At 45.1% G+C, this 14,624-nt stretch overlaps 1 protein-coding gene across 6 annotated transcripts in view; it reads left to right on the top strand.

Annotated features, from left to right (window-relative positions):
* The window catches only part of chd7 (chromodomain helicase DNA binding protein 7), a 59,568-nt gene that overhangs the window by 27,064 nt on the left and 17,880 nt on the right, over nt 1-14,624 (top strand). For 5 of the 6 annotated variants that reach the window (XM_058062261.2, XM_058062259.2, XM_078788746.1 and 2 more), the window contains 19 exons: nt 2,538-2,682; nt 5,218-5,352; nt 5,468-5,533; nt 6,122-6,177; nt 6,837-6,951; nt 7,162-7,245; nt 7,332-7,469; nt 8,323-8,444; nt 8,735-8,978; nt 9,065-9,241; nt 10,205-10,348; nt 10,420-10,518; nt 10,599-10,785; nt 10,862-11,075; nt 11,154-11,349; nt 11,425-11,592; nt 11,685-11,864; nt 11,943-12,053; nt 12,378-12,589. In XM_058062261.2, the coding sequence (XP_057918244.2) occupies nt 2,538-2,682; nt 5,218-5,352; nt 5,468-5,533; nt 6,122-6,177; nt 6,837-6,951; nt 7,162-7,245; nt 7,332-7,469; nt 8,323-8,444; nt 8,735-8,978; nt 9,065-9,241; nt 10,205-10,348; nt 10,420-10,518; nt 10,599-10,785; nt 10,862-11,075; nt 11,154-11,349; nt 11,425-11,592; nt 11,685-11,864; nt 11,943-12,053; nt 12,378-12,589 (2,793 nt within the window). The remainder of the gene's footprint in view (nt 1-2,537; nt 2,683-5,217; nt 5,353-5,467; nt 5,534-6,121; nt 6,178-6,836; nt 6,952-7,161; nt 7,246-7,331; nt 7,470-8,322; nt 8,445-8,734; nt 8,979-9,064; nt 9,242-10,204; nt 10,349-10,419; nt 10,519-10,598; nt 10,786-10,861; nt 11,076-11,153; nt 11,350-11,424; nt 11,593-11,684; nt 11,865-11,942; nt 12,054-12,377; nt 12,590-14,624) is intronic. The other variant, XM_058062264.2, reaches the window with a different exon arrangement.

The raw sequence follows: 14,624 nt of genomic DNA on the forward strand, positions 1-14,624 counted from the left end.
CTAATGCTTCAAAGGACCAAAATGGGGCAAAATACTCCACGAATGACATGTTATCCTCAGTGTACCTGTTACTGCATGCTCATAGTTTGGATAGAAAACCTCGTTTAATAGCCGCCTCGCTAGGCCTTGTGGTCGTCTATGATTCTGCTTTTCTCGTTGGAATAAGAAGCAAAGATGTTACGGAATGGATAGTGGAGAAAGAGTAGTGTGTAGGAAGAGTAGAGTAGTGATGGAGTGACGACTGAGGAGGTTGAAGAAGCAAGGCCACGGAGGAGGGAGAGAAGCAGCCAAGTGGAGACGTGTGTGTGTGTGTGTGTGTGTGTGTGGGGCCAGATGGCTCCAGCGTGTGGCGACCAGCCAGAGGAACAGGTGCAGGTCACATGACCAGCCGTTACCACGGAGATGGTTATTGCTCTTGGCACGAGGATGAAAGGAGAAGGGCCCCAGGGACGCCAGGGAGTGAGCAGGCAGGAGGGCCGAGTGGAAAGGAGGGAGAGAGAGGGAGAGAGAGATGCGCTTCCATGCTGGGATGTGGAAGGGCAAGATGGCAGATATGGCAAGAAATTGTCTGACATGACGACACACCATGGCCATAAGTGTGTATTGAGATTTGAGATGGTGTGCTCCAGCTCTAACAGGACAAACACCAACCCGCCGAGTGACTTCGGCCATCTTGGTTCTTATGTTTATACATGCTTTCTCTGAGTGCAGGTCAAACAGTGAAGGTTAAGGAGATGAGAACATGAGATGTCTTTTCTTGATGTCATTCAGAAGGCAAGGAACGTGTTGGATTCCAGCCCGATGGAAGGATCATCATGCTGTATGTGTGTGGAGGGTGGGGGGGCAGTTGTGGTTGAACGACAAGTCTCTCTGGCCACACCACAAACTGTTCTTTTATGGTGACTTGGCATAGTGGAGTAAATATTTGCATCCAGACGGGAACGTAATACACGAGGCACACCTAAGTGTGGCGCTGTGACACGGATGGAACCACGTGACCAGTGATGCCACAGTTACTAAGAAAAAGTAATCCGATGACTGACTACTGATACTGAATGAGAAAGTAACTTGGTTACCTTACAGTTTACTTTATTTTGAATGTAACAAAGTTACATAACGGTGGCTGCCTGCAACATCCTTTCACCACAGAACGACAACCGGTCTTTTTTTCATGTTGAACTTGAAGTTGAAAGTTGGCTTTCTATTTGCTGAAAACTAGCGTGGCGTTGGGTGTGTTGTGTTGTTCCCAGCTGCTGTTTCGTGTGTGGATACTGGAGGGCAGGCAGGTTGGAAGAAAAGGGAGTAGAAGAAGAGTTCTAAGGTACTGCTAGTGTTCACATGGCAAGCAAGGTCTGCCGGCAGGACAGTGAAAATAAAAGTCCAACTGAATACAGCCATCCCGACTACCAGAGTGAGTGGATAAGTAACTTAAATTAGATGACTTTTTTTTAAAATAGTAATGCGTTAGATTACTCGTTACTGAGTACGCTTTGGTGACCATGTTCACATATGTCCGTCTCTGTCATTGTGGCAGTATTAGACCAGAAAATACAAGAATGGCGACTGGGGTGAGTCACGACACTATTCACATACACTATTCCCTCCTTTTATCACAGGGATAGGTTCCCAAAATAGCCTGCATTAAGTGAAATCTTTGTTTTCAGGCTGTAAAAGGCCTTGGCGTACACTTTACTCTGACATCACATTTTCACATTCAGGAAAGTTCAAACCTTCCTGTCAGTCAGAATGATCAACCGTTTCATACACACCGTGGGTTTTCTCAGGGAGAAGCTTGCAAACATACCAAGACCGCTAGCTAGCAGGCCAGTTACAGTAGACTCCCCACAATGCACTTCAACTTAAAGGGCCAGGCTTGGCCTGTAACAGTGTTCATATGCTGTTGGGGAAAAAGTACTGAAATTGCACAAAAAATCAGCAATATGGCACATCAATCACCTCACCTCTGGTCACGTGAGGCCATGGCCTCAGTGACGTTTTCATTTTTAAAAAGACACGGCGACCTGGCACTCTGGAAGTCTTTTTCAATAGTATCCTTTCAGGGCAGCCAGAACACCGTTTCTGTGCGGATGAGAGGCTGAAACTATAAAATACTGGGCCATTTTGCCCCTGAGGGCACTATGTGGAAGGCTTCCGTCTAGGGATGCATAGGAAGTGAGTGTAAGCAAACGTGTGGTGTGGACTTCCTGTGTAGATGTATAGACGTGAGCGCACACGCACACCGGCTCCTCTTTCTTTCCATGCCAGAGATGAGAGGAAGCGTCCGCCCTCCCTCCCCCCTCTTGCTGTGGCTCTGGCCCCTCTTGTGCGCCCTCCCCGCCTGCATCTCTCGATTCCCCCCCGCCCCTCCCTTTCATCATATTAACCCCCTGTGTTCCAGGCCCCGAGGCACACTAATGATTAGTAAATGGCTAAATCAAACATGGCCACCGCCCTGGGACAGGCAGTCCTGTTAGTTTGCCTCATCTTTGAAATGTTTGCCAATAAATCATCCCAACCTTTATCCTGTCTTCTTGTAGTAGCAAGAAGACGGAGTCTGAGGATGGCGCTGTTGCTGCCAAGAAGGATTCCAAGAGGAAGCGACAGGGATCAGCCAGCGAAGACGTGGAGGTGAAGTCTCCGCCTCCCTCACCTGTGGAGGAGGAGGATGAGGATGGAGTGCAGGTACCAAACTCTTGTCAAGCGTGGAGTTGATTGATCAGCTTGCGTGTCACAGCGTGTAACGTAGAAGGCCGCTGCTGCAGCAGCCGTCTTTAACTTGAACAATTCAAGTTGTACTTTTTAATACAGAGGGTCCATGCATACTCCCAATTCACTCATAGTTTCCAACATTCCAACACGCTGTGCTTCATATTTACCCCTCCTCACACCTCACAGACCAACAGCAGCTTATCAAGCTCACTCACGGTGCAACCAATGTAACACAGTGGAACTAAATACTGGGGTTGGATGATATATCGATATTTAAAAAAATATCTGTATTTTTTTTAAATATAAAAACCAACCATATTGTTTATCGATATAGACCGGAATTGAGCTCTATCTTAAAGAGAAGGGAGGAGGGGCGGAGCAGAAGCCCGGAGGCTCAGTAGAAGCTAACAAGCTAGCGTGTCTGAGGTGGAAGAAGTGGGCAAGGAACAAGCAGTAACTGTAATATGGAGCCACTTCCAATCCAGAGCATTAAATAAATAATGTTTACCACCTTAAAACTAAAACTTAAAAACCACCCTAACTCCAGCATGAGGAACGTGTGCGATGTCTGCCGCGTTCCTGTTGCGTTCTTCATGAAAGACAGAGCAAAAACAACCTCACATTGCTAATACAGGATATGGTCCACGTTGCAACAGTGGGAAAAAAAACGCTATAAAAACCTTCTGAAAACCATGGACACGCAATGTCCAGCGAAGTTTTGACGTCCCAATTATTTAGTATGAGCGCTAGCACAATTGAAGAGCTTGCAACCAAAAGGCGCTAAATCCATTTTGACTGATTTCGAGAAAATCAATGATTTTTAACTACGCACATATCAATCTATTTGGTCATCAAGTCTATATTGCAAATGATAGAGCTATCAATATAGGTCATAAAAATGCATGCTATAAAAATCCTGCACACACCATGTATTTTATATATTTTTTCCAATTTTCTTTTTTTCGGATTTAGCGCCTCTTGGCTGAAATAAATAATAAATAATTATTATTAATTAAATTAATAAAAAATTTATTAAAAGCACTGCTCATATTTGACTGCACCATGAAGGTGACAGTGACAAAAATCATCTCATTACAAACTCTTTACATTATATGTTTTTTAGTACAAGTAAAATGTTTCTCATGAAAGTTGGAGGTGTCAAGGTAGAGACATGCCTTTTATGGCGTAAAAAAAACTTCCATGTTACAGAATACTGTAAAAACACAATTTGTGTTCTCCTGAATTGCATAACATACTTTAACTATCATAATGTACACAAACAAAACAGGATGCGCACTGATACTGGCTTTCTGTATGTGCAGTGCCAATTGTATTCTTCTCTCTGATTGGTCAGATTATCAATAGATGGGAAACTTGGGCCAATCAGAATAAAGAATGAAGAAAGGGATTTAGCTCCTTTGAAATCTGAAATGGAAATAGCGACTTTTGGTTGAAAGCATAAATTTCATATCACTTTTTTTCATATTTTTTAAAATGATTTCAAGACCAAAATATGTGATTTGGATACACATGACAGAGGTCTATTAAACTCATGAAAAACATGCAACTTGGTGAAAATTGGATTTAGTGCCTTTTGGTTGCAAGCTCTTCAATTGTAGAAGGAAGTTAGCTGCTAATGCTAGCCTGATGCAGTCGACACGTTGGTAATCCTGCCACAAAATAAGGACATGCTGTGTCTTCCAAACATTTTTACCTAAAATACTACATTGATATTTTTAAAATGTCCTCTTGTACCAGGCACTCCATATTTCATTCTTGGATTTGATCATAGGTCAAAATATATTTGACCCTGTCTATTTAGAAAAGAATGGCCCACTTTATTTGTGGTGACTATTTTATATGCTATTTTTTAATGTGACTCTTGTATGAAGCTTTAAAATATAAAAGAAATCCCCATGTTTAGTATTTATTTTAATAAAACACCTTGACACTCACATTTGGCTTTAATTTGTCTAAACTCCCTCTGTGGATAAAATATGGTGATATATATCGTATATCCATGTTCAACCTAAATATATCGGGATCTGAGTTGTAGGTCCATATCACCCAGCCCTACTAAGTACATGCAGTAATTAGACATTTTCCAATTTCCCCCAAATTTTCTACCCCATTTGGACTGATCTGTCATTGTGTTCCATGCCCATGTACAGTAAACATGGAAGCTAGTAAAAGAAACCCATCTTTCACTTAGTTTCTACCTTTTTCCCTTTAATAAGCAGCAGTAGAACCTACTGTAAGTGCGTTTCAGGTAAATATCTGTTGCCAAATAAAAAAGGGAGATGATGTGAAAAGATGCATTTCAGGCAGAGCTTTCACTTGTATAAAATACGCCATCTTAATATACAAATGTATATACTGCAAGTTGTTAGCATAGGAGCATACAGTTCATGTGTTGCTGTCCATGCTTTCATTTTCCCTCGCCGTCTGGAGGAGCAGCTGTAGCTAAGCACGCCATCACTGACGGCTCTCTCCTTCTTTGCTCATCAGAAGCGGCGCTCCAGCCGCCAGGTGAAGAGGAAGAGGTACACGGAGGACTTGGAGTTTCGGATCTCAGAAGACGACAACAGCGGGGATGATTCGCCTGCGCCCAAGTCACCGTCGTCCTCATCCACCCAGCTGCAGGTGCGCAAGAACTGGCTTGTTTCTGCCATGTTCATCCAGCATGATGGGGAAACATCTCCTCACTGATCACAGCAATACATGTCAATAATGAACACAACCTTACTTTGGCTTCCAGGATGTGGCCGAGGCTGAGGGGCCCGTTGTGGAGAAGATCATGGGCGTGCGAACTGCTAGGAAACAGGTACACACACACACACGTGTGTAAAATGTGCATGGTACAGAATGCCACTGCCCAAGTTGTGGTCTGCAGTGTCGTCACTGGCTCAGGTTTTCTGTGTGTGCGTGTGTGTGTGTGTGTGCGTGCGTGCGTGCACCCAGCATTATTTGAGACAGCTTGTTGCTTGGCCAACACATGCATGCACATATAGTCAGCAGCCAACTTTCTGTTTGCCAGACAGCTGTCTTACACACACACACACACACACACACACACACACACACACACCAACACACACGTGCACAACTCCATTCAGATTTGACCCCAGGCTTGGCGTACAGCCAAAACCACAAGGCGAGAGCAACGCCAGACGCCAATCTAGCGTTTCCTCAGGCTGTATGAGAGTGTGATTGATGATTCATGGCATTACAGTAGCAGCAGCAGCAGCAGCAGCAGCAGCTCTGCCTTTCTAGTTCTTCTTTCACATAGTCCACATCGCCTCTACGAATAAAAGCAGACTTGCACATGCTGCCTTGCGTACACACAGTAACCCTCCACTCCCACGGCCAATGAGAATGTTCTTTGAAATGAAATCCTTCCTTGTCTTTGCAGCTGGAGTCTGGGGAGGAAGCTGAGGTTGAGGAATTCTATGTCAAGTTCAAGGGCTTGTGAGTGACACACTTTCTTACATACGTACCATATGTCCCAATATATACATATCATTTCATTGTCTTCTTTGGTGGAAGGAATATCAGTGAAACTTTACGTTGCCAAGTGACATCCTCAAACCTTTCAGGTTTAGGAGACCATCCCGGGGTGTGACATGCTGCCTAAGTACTCATCCAATTATTCATAATTAGCTCTTCATTTAGTATTTGTTGGCTCTTTTCTGGATTTTCTGATTTGTATGTCCAGACTGTGTAAGTGGGCTCTCATACGTACATGACAACTGGCGGACATATCAAGTACAGTCATAAGAAGATCCACATTCAGTATTCAGTAAGAACTGAAATAACAGTCATGAAAGATGTTGCCTCAGGCCGGTCTTCTCCTCCCAGATGTCTTTGATACAGCGCTCAGAATCCATGACCCCCAGCATTCAAAAGATTGGCCAATATTGGTGGGCGTGTCTTCCGTTCCCACAGCGTTTCCTTTTCGTGTCGGCCATGGCTTTCCTTTTCTATGATGCACGGTCGCTTGGGAGGCACAGTGAATGGCATGGTGGTGCACGCTGTAACTCGTTCTGGAGCGAGTCCTGTGTTTAGTCCTCCCTGTTCAGAATCAATACTTGCCCGTCACGTGTTCTTTTTCTCTTCTTTCTCCCCAGTTCTTACCTCCACTGTCGATGGGCAGAGCTGGAAGAGCTGGAGAAGGACAAGCGAATACAGCAGAAGGTGAAAAGGTTCAAGGCCAAGCAGCAACTCAACAACTTTATCACGGAGGTAATTCTCTCATCCCGTCCTCCACCACCATTCCACTCATTTGACTGGACTCCTGAGCTGCCACGTCGTAGGCACCTTCAGCCTTCCAAATGGTCACCTGTGTAGATAACGTACAGTACATGGTTTTATGTAGCAATAGCCTGCAAACAGGCCTCGCACATGACTGCAGGTTACATTAAAGCACCTCATGGCTGCATGACTTCTTTCCAGATGGATGATGAGCCTTTCAACCCGGACTATGTGGAGGTAGACCGTGTCCTGGACATTTCAGAAAGCACAGACGAAAACGGAGAGGTGCTTTCATCTCCTCTTGACATCTTTTATGGGTTTGAAGCTCTGCTACCATTCTCCACACTCACTCCCCCCGCCTGTGTGTGCAGCCTGTGAGCTTATATTTGGTGAAATGGTGCAGCCTACCTTACGAGGACGCCACCTGGGAACTCAAGGCGGATATTGACCAGTCAAAAATTGAGGAGTTCGAACGCATTGCAGCTCGTACGGCCAACACTAACCGAGTGGTAAGTAGTGTCCAATGCTTTTTCACGTGCAGCAAAAAAAACAAACAGTCAATAACTCGGAGCAGTCTGTATACAGTGACTACTGTATGTTCCTAGCAAATGTTATGTGGGTGTTGAGTTATAATAAGGTGATGTTTGCTTGGTAGTGGGACAGACACAGACGTCCCACACGTCACTGGTGAATAAATATGTCTGACATGGGCGGAGCCACAGAAGCACACCAACAGGCATGTGTGTTGGTGTGGCTTGGCCTGCCGCCTGCTCCTTCCTTCCTACAGATTTACAGCCCCTTAACTGCTCTCCACGGGGCCACGCTCTTGTGGTCTTACACGCACGCTCTTGTGGCCAGGCCAAACCACTAACAGTGTGTTTAATGCTGAACACAAGCAGCTGCTTAGCTGAGGTCTTCCCGTCACTCGCTGCTCTCTCAACTCGTGTCCATCACTAACATCTGCACCCTGATGCTCTGCTTCCAAAGCCTAAGCTTTCCTCTGCATGCATCTGGAATGGCTGGCAGTCAGCGAGCGGTCCATTACGATATTTCGTTGCATGTAGGCCTGGGCGATATGGACCAAAACTCGTATCCCGATATATTTAGGTTGAACATGAATATATCATATGTATCCCCATATTTTTCCCACAAAGGGAGTTTGAAAGCCAAATGTGCCTGTCAAGTTGTTTTATTAAAATAAATACTTAACATGAGGATTTTAATTTATTTTAAAGCTTCATACAAGATGCACATTTGAAAAATCATATCTAAAAATAGCCACTACAATAATAATCTTTTACTGTGTTGGTCTGCTATATGATATACTTACTTTCTGGAGCCCTTCCTTTTGTCCTGGTTTAGGATCGGCCTCAGGCTTCGGAGTGGAAAAAGTTAGAAGGCTCGAGGGAATACAGGAACGGCAACGCACTCAGGGAATACCAGCTCGAAGGCCTTAACTGGCTAACCTTCAACTGGTACAACTCGTAAGTGTAAAGAAACCACATGTACATTTCCCACATCAAACCAATCTACCCAGCATGCCTTGCATGTTGTAAATGTGTATGAAATGGTACTGTATTGCATGTATTCTAGTATGTAAATACCTATTTCTACAACCACATAGTCTGCAAGGTAGAGATACCTTGTATGTTTTACCTGTTCTATTTTGTTGCACCGTAAGCGAGGTAGGCGTTGGGGTTGATAGACTGCACATAAAGAACTACTTAAGCAACAAATGTTTTCCTATGATGAAGTCACCTCCTGTCCTTGACAGACGTAACTGTATACTGGCTGACGAGATGGGTCTGGGAAAAACCATCCAGTCCATTACATTCCTCTATGAAATCTACATGAAGGGGATTCAGGGGCCCTTCCTGGTCATCGCCCCACTCTCCACCATTCCCAACTGGGAAAGAGAGTTCCGGACGTGGACGGAGCTCAATGCCGTGGTCTACCACGGCAGCCAGGCCAGCCGCAGAACCATCCAAGCCTACGAGATGTACTTCAGAGATGCACAGGTCCACAGAGATTATGGCACCATGCGGTACCGCACTGGGAGGCGTAAACAAGTTACCAAGCCTTCCCTTCTGCATTTTGCCCGCAGGGTAAGATAATAAAGGGAGCGTATCGCTTCCACGCTGTGATCACCACCTTTGAGATGATTCTGGCCGACTGTCCGGAGCTTCGTGGCATCCCGTGGCGCTGCGTGGTGATCGACGAAGCCCACCGCTTGAAAAACCGAAACTGCAAACTGCTGGAAGGACTCAAGATGATGGACATGGTGAGCATTGCTTGAGATGATTGACTTGATGACACTTAACACCACGTATGTGTCATCTATATATATATATATATATATATATATATATATATATATATATATATATATATATATATATATATATATATATATATATATATATATATATATACGTATATCTGATCAAGCTCCACGTGCAATATATTGAGTTATAATTGTAGTATATCTATAATACCCCATATTACCTCACTAGCAAGATCTCATAGTGTATAGAGTGGTCATATATTTCGTCTCATTTCACATGATCTGCAAACTGTATTTGTATATAACTCTGGGTAAAATTGTTGATTTGTTAATACTTGGGTTGTTTATATTGTTTTTTTAATAGTGTGTAGTTTGTACTTTGTACTGCTTAACTGATTCTGTACTCTTAGGGGTTAGGGTTAGGGGTGCCCTTCTGTACACTTGCTGCTGTGCAAGGCAAATTTCCCCACTGAGGGACGAATAAAGGGTTATCTTATCTTATATATGATAAAGTTGGCCCAGGGTGGTGAATGAATGAAGCAACCAATGAGAATGAAGTGGATGATCAATATATGTGCATGTGCATGCACGTCTGACAAGAAGAGTGTTCACTCTGTTCATTGCTTTCAGCACCTTTGTTCCATAGAACGGCATGAACGGAGTGAGCCCTTTTTGTCTGTCACAGTCTTTGTCGGGGTGGGGGGAGCCGGGGCCGCTAGCATACACACAGCGTGTAGAAGAGTGTAACCTCGTAGAAATGAAATGAGTAGATTGCCATGTATTGGCATTAATTTAGCATACTTTTCCATTGTATTTTCTTAAAAGCAGTGTTAAATTGTCTTGAAGCCAATGTGGTGTATGACCTGGTTCTTCTGAAGGGAGTGCTTAGTGACAGCCCTAGTGGGGATACGTTGCATATTTCTCACTGAAATGATTTCCGCTCGCTCCTTTCTCATCCAGGAGCACAAAGTTCTGCTGACAGGAACGCCGCTTCAAAACACTGTGGAGGAGCTCTTCAGCTTGCTCAACTTTTTGGAGCCGGAGCGTTTCCCGTCGGAACAAACATTTATGACTGAATTTGGAGACCTCAAGACTGAAGAACAGGTAAGCACAATGAAACCAGGACGCTTCCATCCTCCGAGATCAAACATCTTCACACCGTCTGTGTGCTTTAGGTTCAGAACCTGCAGGGCATTCTCAAGCCCATGATGCTGAGGAGGCTAAAGGAGGACGTAGAAAAGAACCTGGCACCTAAGGAGGAGACCATCATTGAGGTAAGGAAGCTTGATTTATTTCCATTATCCATGGGATGGAGGAGGAATGGAAAATGAAATGCGCCCATGTCTTTGGTTAGGTGGAGCTTACTAACATCCAGAAGAAGTACTATCGAGCCATTCTGGAGAAGAACTTTTCCTTCCTGTCTAAAGGAGGTGCAGGAGGAGGAGGAGGTGGTGGTGGTGGAGGCGGTTCTAGTGTACCCAACCTCCTCAACACAATGATGGAGCTAAGGAAATGCTGTAACCACCCATACCTCATTAACGGTACACGTGCTAACCGCTGGAGGAACATCACGCGCCCTTCTGGTTTCCCCTTTATGGTTTTGCTTCTGTCATTCAGGAGCTGAAGAGAAGATCATTGAGGAGTTTCGGGACTCCCACGTGGGAGCGGACATGCCCGACATGGCCCTTCAAGCAATGGTCCACGCGGCTGGGAAGCTGGTGCTCATTGACAAGCTGCTGCCCAAACTGAAGGCGGGTGGGCATAGAGTCTTGGTCTTTAGTCAGATGGTCCGCTGTCTGGACATCTTGGAGGATTATCTCATCCAGAAACGGTGAGCAGGCTTTGCAGCGGGTTTGAATCCGCCATTGATGTTGATGGTAAACATCTCCTGGGGCTTCTGTGTGCCCAGCTATCCCTATGAGCGCATCGACGGCAGAGTTCGTGGTAATTTGCGACAAGCTGCGATCGACCGCTTCTCCAGACCAGACTCCGACCGCTTTGTCTTCCTGCTGTGCACAAGAGCCGGCGGACTCGGCATTAACCTGACTGCCGCAGATACTTGCATTATCTTTGATTCCGACTGGAACCCTCAGAACGACCTGCAGGTATTTGAAAGACCAGGATGGAGGCCTTGAGGGTGTGATATGCCGTGGGGGTGATACAAATCCATCCGTCTGCAGGCCCAGGCACGGTGTCATCGTATCGGCCAGTCCAAAGCGGTCAAGATCTACCGGCTGATCACCAGGAACAGCTACGAGAGGGAGATGTTCGACAAGGCCAGTCTGAAGCTGGGTCTGGACAAGGCCGTCCTCCAGAGTATGAGCGGGCGTGAGAATGCCAACAGTGGGGTGAGCTAGACGGCACTGGTCCAGTACACCCAGTAGGATGTTCGCTGGGAGAAGTAGACATGACTCACCACGCAGCAACGTTCCTCTTCCAGGTCCAGCAGTTGTCCAAGAAAGAAATCGAAGACCTTCTGAGAAAAGGAGCATATGGAGCTCTTATGGATGAGGAGGATGAAGGCTCTAAATTCTGTGAGGAAGACATTGACCAGATCCTTCAGAGACGTACCCACACCATCACCATCGAGTCGGAGGGCAAAGGCTCTACCTTTGCCAAGGTGAGGACTCTACTCATCCTAACAATAAGACCTCTTGTCTTCTGCATCACGAACTCCACTTTTCTTGTCTTCCTGTAGGCCAGCTTTGTTGCACCCGGTAACAGGACAGACATTTCTCTGGAGGATCCAGACTTCTGGCAGAAATGGGCTAAGAAGGCGGAACTGGACCTGGATGCCATCAACGGACGGGTAAGACACACAAACTCCCGCACCCTGCAAGTGGGAGGCTGGATTGGTTGCTTCTGCAGCCAAACATCTTCATCCCATAGCACAGAACTATGGTGCAATTAAGGACCACCGTACCCATTGCTGCCTGTGTCTACCAGAGGAGCCTGTAGAGAGGCCGATGTCATTGCATTATGGGAAAACTTTTTAAAAAGTTTTCATTGTAAACTCGAATTGGCACATGTTTGTATATATATATACACTTCACCTCAGGGTTAGGGTTCATGAAATAAGAAATGTAGAAGTAGGCTTTGCATCTGGAATGAAAGCCCTGGCTATCATTCTCAGAACACGCTGGTCATCGACACGCCCAGGGTGAGGAAGCAGACACGCCACTACAGCAGCGTGAAAGAAGACGAGATGATGGAATTCTCAGAGCTGGAGAGCGAAGAGGACGAACCCAGTCGGCCGGTGTCCAAACCGCGACGGCCCCAAGACAGGGCTCAGGGCTACCCCCGATCAGAGTGCTTCAGGGTGGAGAAGAACCTGCTAGTCTATGGGTAGGTCTTTCATTTGTAGCCATAGATCAAGTACATACCGTATGATGCAGCTTATTTGAGAAGGGTCCATTTTGCATGGTTGGATGGTGACATGATTCATCAGCTTTGATAAAAAATGGCTTTTACAATTGATGGCGCCAGTTATGATGAGCTACTTTCGCTGTATCGTCTCATTTCCGGAAGTGACGTCATCACTTTGGTGAACAAACATGCTGGTGTATGTTTAGTCATCAGAGCAAAGATTTCAGTCAATAGTTTTGGAGGAGGGAGAAACATTTGAAACTCGGTAAACATATGTTGATATAAGATGTATCATGCTTTACAGCACTTAGTGTTTACAAGACATGACATCTGTTCTGTGTCAGCTTTTCTTTTTCCTGTGTACCACCTCAGCAATAGCATCCTTTTTCAAAATGTTTATAGTGTACTTTAGCCAAATGCTTGTTGTTGATCACTGCACCTGCTTCCTCCATTGTCCGTCTTAAATCAGTGCTTCTTAATTATTTTTTTTGTCACCCCAACTCCACCCCATTTGAAATACTGGAGAAACTGATATCTATTCATTATTTGTCACTTGAAACTGAAACCAGGAAAATGCAACAAAATGGTGAGCCTACCAGCGTATTCAAGAGTCTAATGTTAAGTACTATGAATTTGTATATGTTTGCAGCTCTGCACTAAAATGAAAGCCTCTTGCGCTTCCTCTAACAGTTCCCCATGTTCCCCCCCGGGGGGTCCGCCCCACTCGTTGAAAGCTCTGCCTCTTTTGGAAAAGAAAAGAAACTTCCAGCAGGGCTATGATACTGTGAACATCCTGCAGACATTTTGGGTGGGAAAAATATACTGAACCAAATCCAGCATCGACCTGGAGAAGCGTATATTTACTCTAATCTTGCTGAGAGGTGGCACCCCGATGATGTCACTTCCTGAAATGAGGCTGAACAGCGAGAGCCATCAACTACATATAAATGTCATTTTTGATAATTTACCATAGGGACAATGAGGAACATCATTACAAACAATATCTTTATGCTGAATGATGTCAGGGAGCCTTTTGTTGGTGCATGAAACTGACTATGAAATGAATGCAAGCATGGTGCTGTGCTGACACACTTCCAACACTCATAGAGGGAGCCTGTCTATTTTCATGGCTGACTGGACGTGACTGCGTGTGCGAGGAGCGCTGGCACTAGTGAGATGCCGGCTTTGTTATTGTTACAGTCTAGTCTTGTGGCCCAAGGCTGTAGGACACAAAAACACACTGGCTGATGGCGTGCGTTGTCTCCAGTGGATGCTGTGTCGTCCTTTCCCATCACATGTCAGTCCTACTCACTTGTCAGCCAGTTTATCCTCTCTACCATCCCAGTAAGGTCAGTTCACACACTTCAATGGACGTTGAAAAACCTCGCTCGGAACGGGGTGAATGGGACCAACCCGCTGCCACACAAGCTCTACTTGCTTTGGGAGATAGTAGGAGAGGTTGTTGTGCAGCCTGATGTGGACGTTCATGAAAGAATGAGGTCATGTTACCACTAAATTACCAGCTCCCTCTGATTTCCACAGTCACCATGACCAATATCAGTCTTAATAGTACAGTAATCCCTCATTTATGGACGTTAATTGGTTACAGAACCAATGGTGAGGGGAATTTTCACCCTTCCAAATACGCTTTTGACATTATTAGAGCCCTCTAGAAATGAAATAACACCCTGTAGTCACCTTTGCACTCCTATTACCCAATATAGTCGACATTATAGTCGAAATTAAGACAGAAAACTTGTTTACCACCGTCTGAAATACGCATTTTAACATTGGAGCCCTCTAAGACATGAAATAACACCCCTATAATCACCTTAACGCTTATTTCCCTAACATAGTTGACCTAATAAGAGGAAAAAAAGTCATCTAAGACATATACTGTAAGACAGGTGCTGATATGTGTTCTGGTGCTGGGGGAGCTGAGTGACTTAAGTTGGTTTGGTTTGCATTAACATAGTATATTTTGTGACTAATGGGCAGTAAAACAGCATGATTT

This window comes from Doryrhamphus excisus, linkage group LG2 (assembly GCF_037039965.1).
Source record: "Doryrhamphus excisus strain RoL-2023G ecotype Guam linkage group LG2, RoL_Dexc_Guam_v1.1, whole genome shotgun sequence".
In the NCBI taxonomy this organism is placed as follows: Eukaryota; Metazoa; Chordata; class Actinopteri; order Syngnathiformes; family Syngnathidae; genus Doryrhamphus; species Doryrhamphus excisus.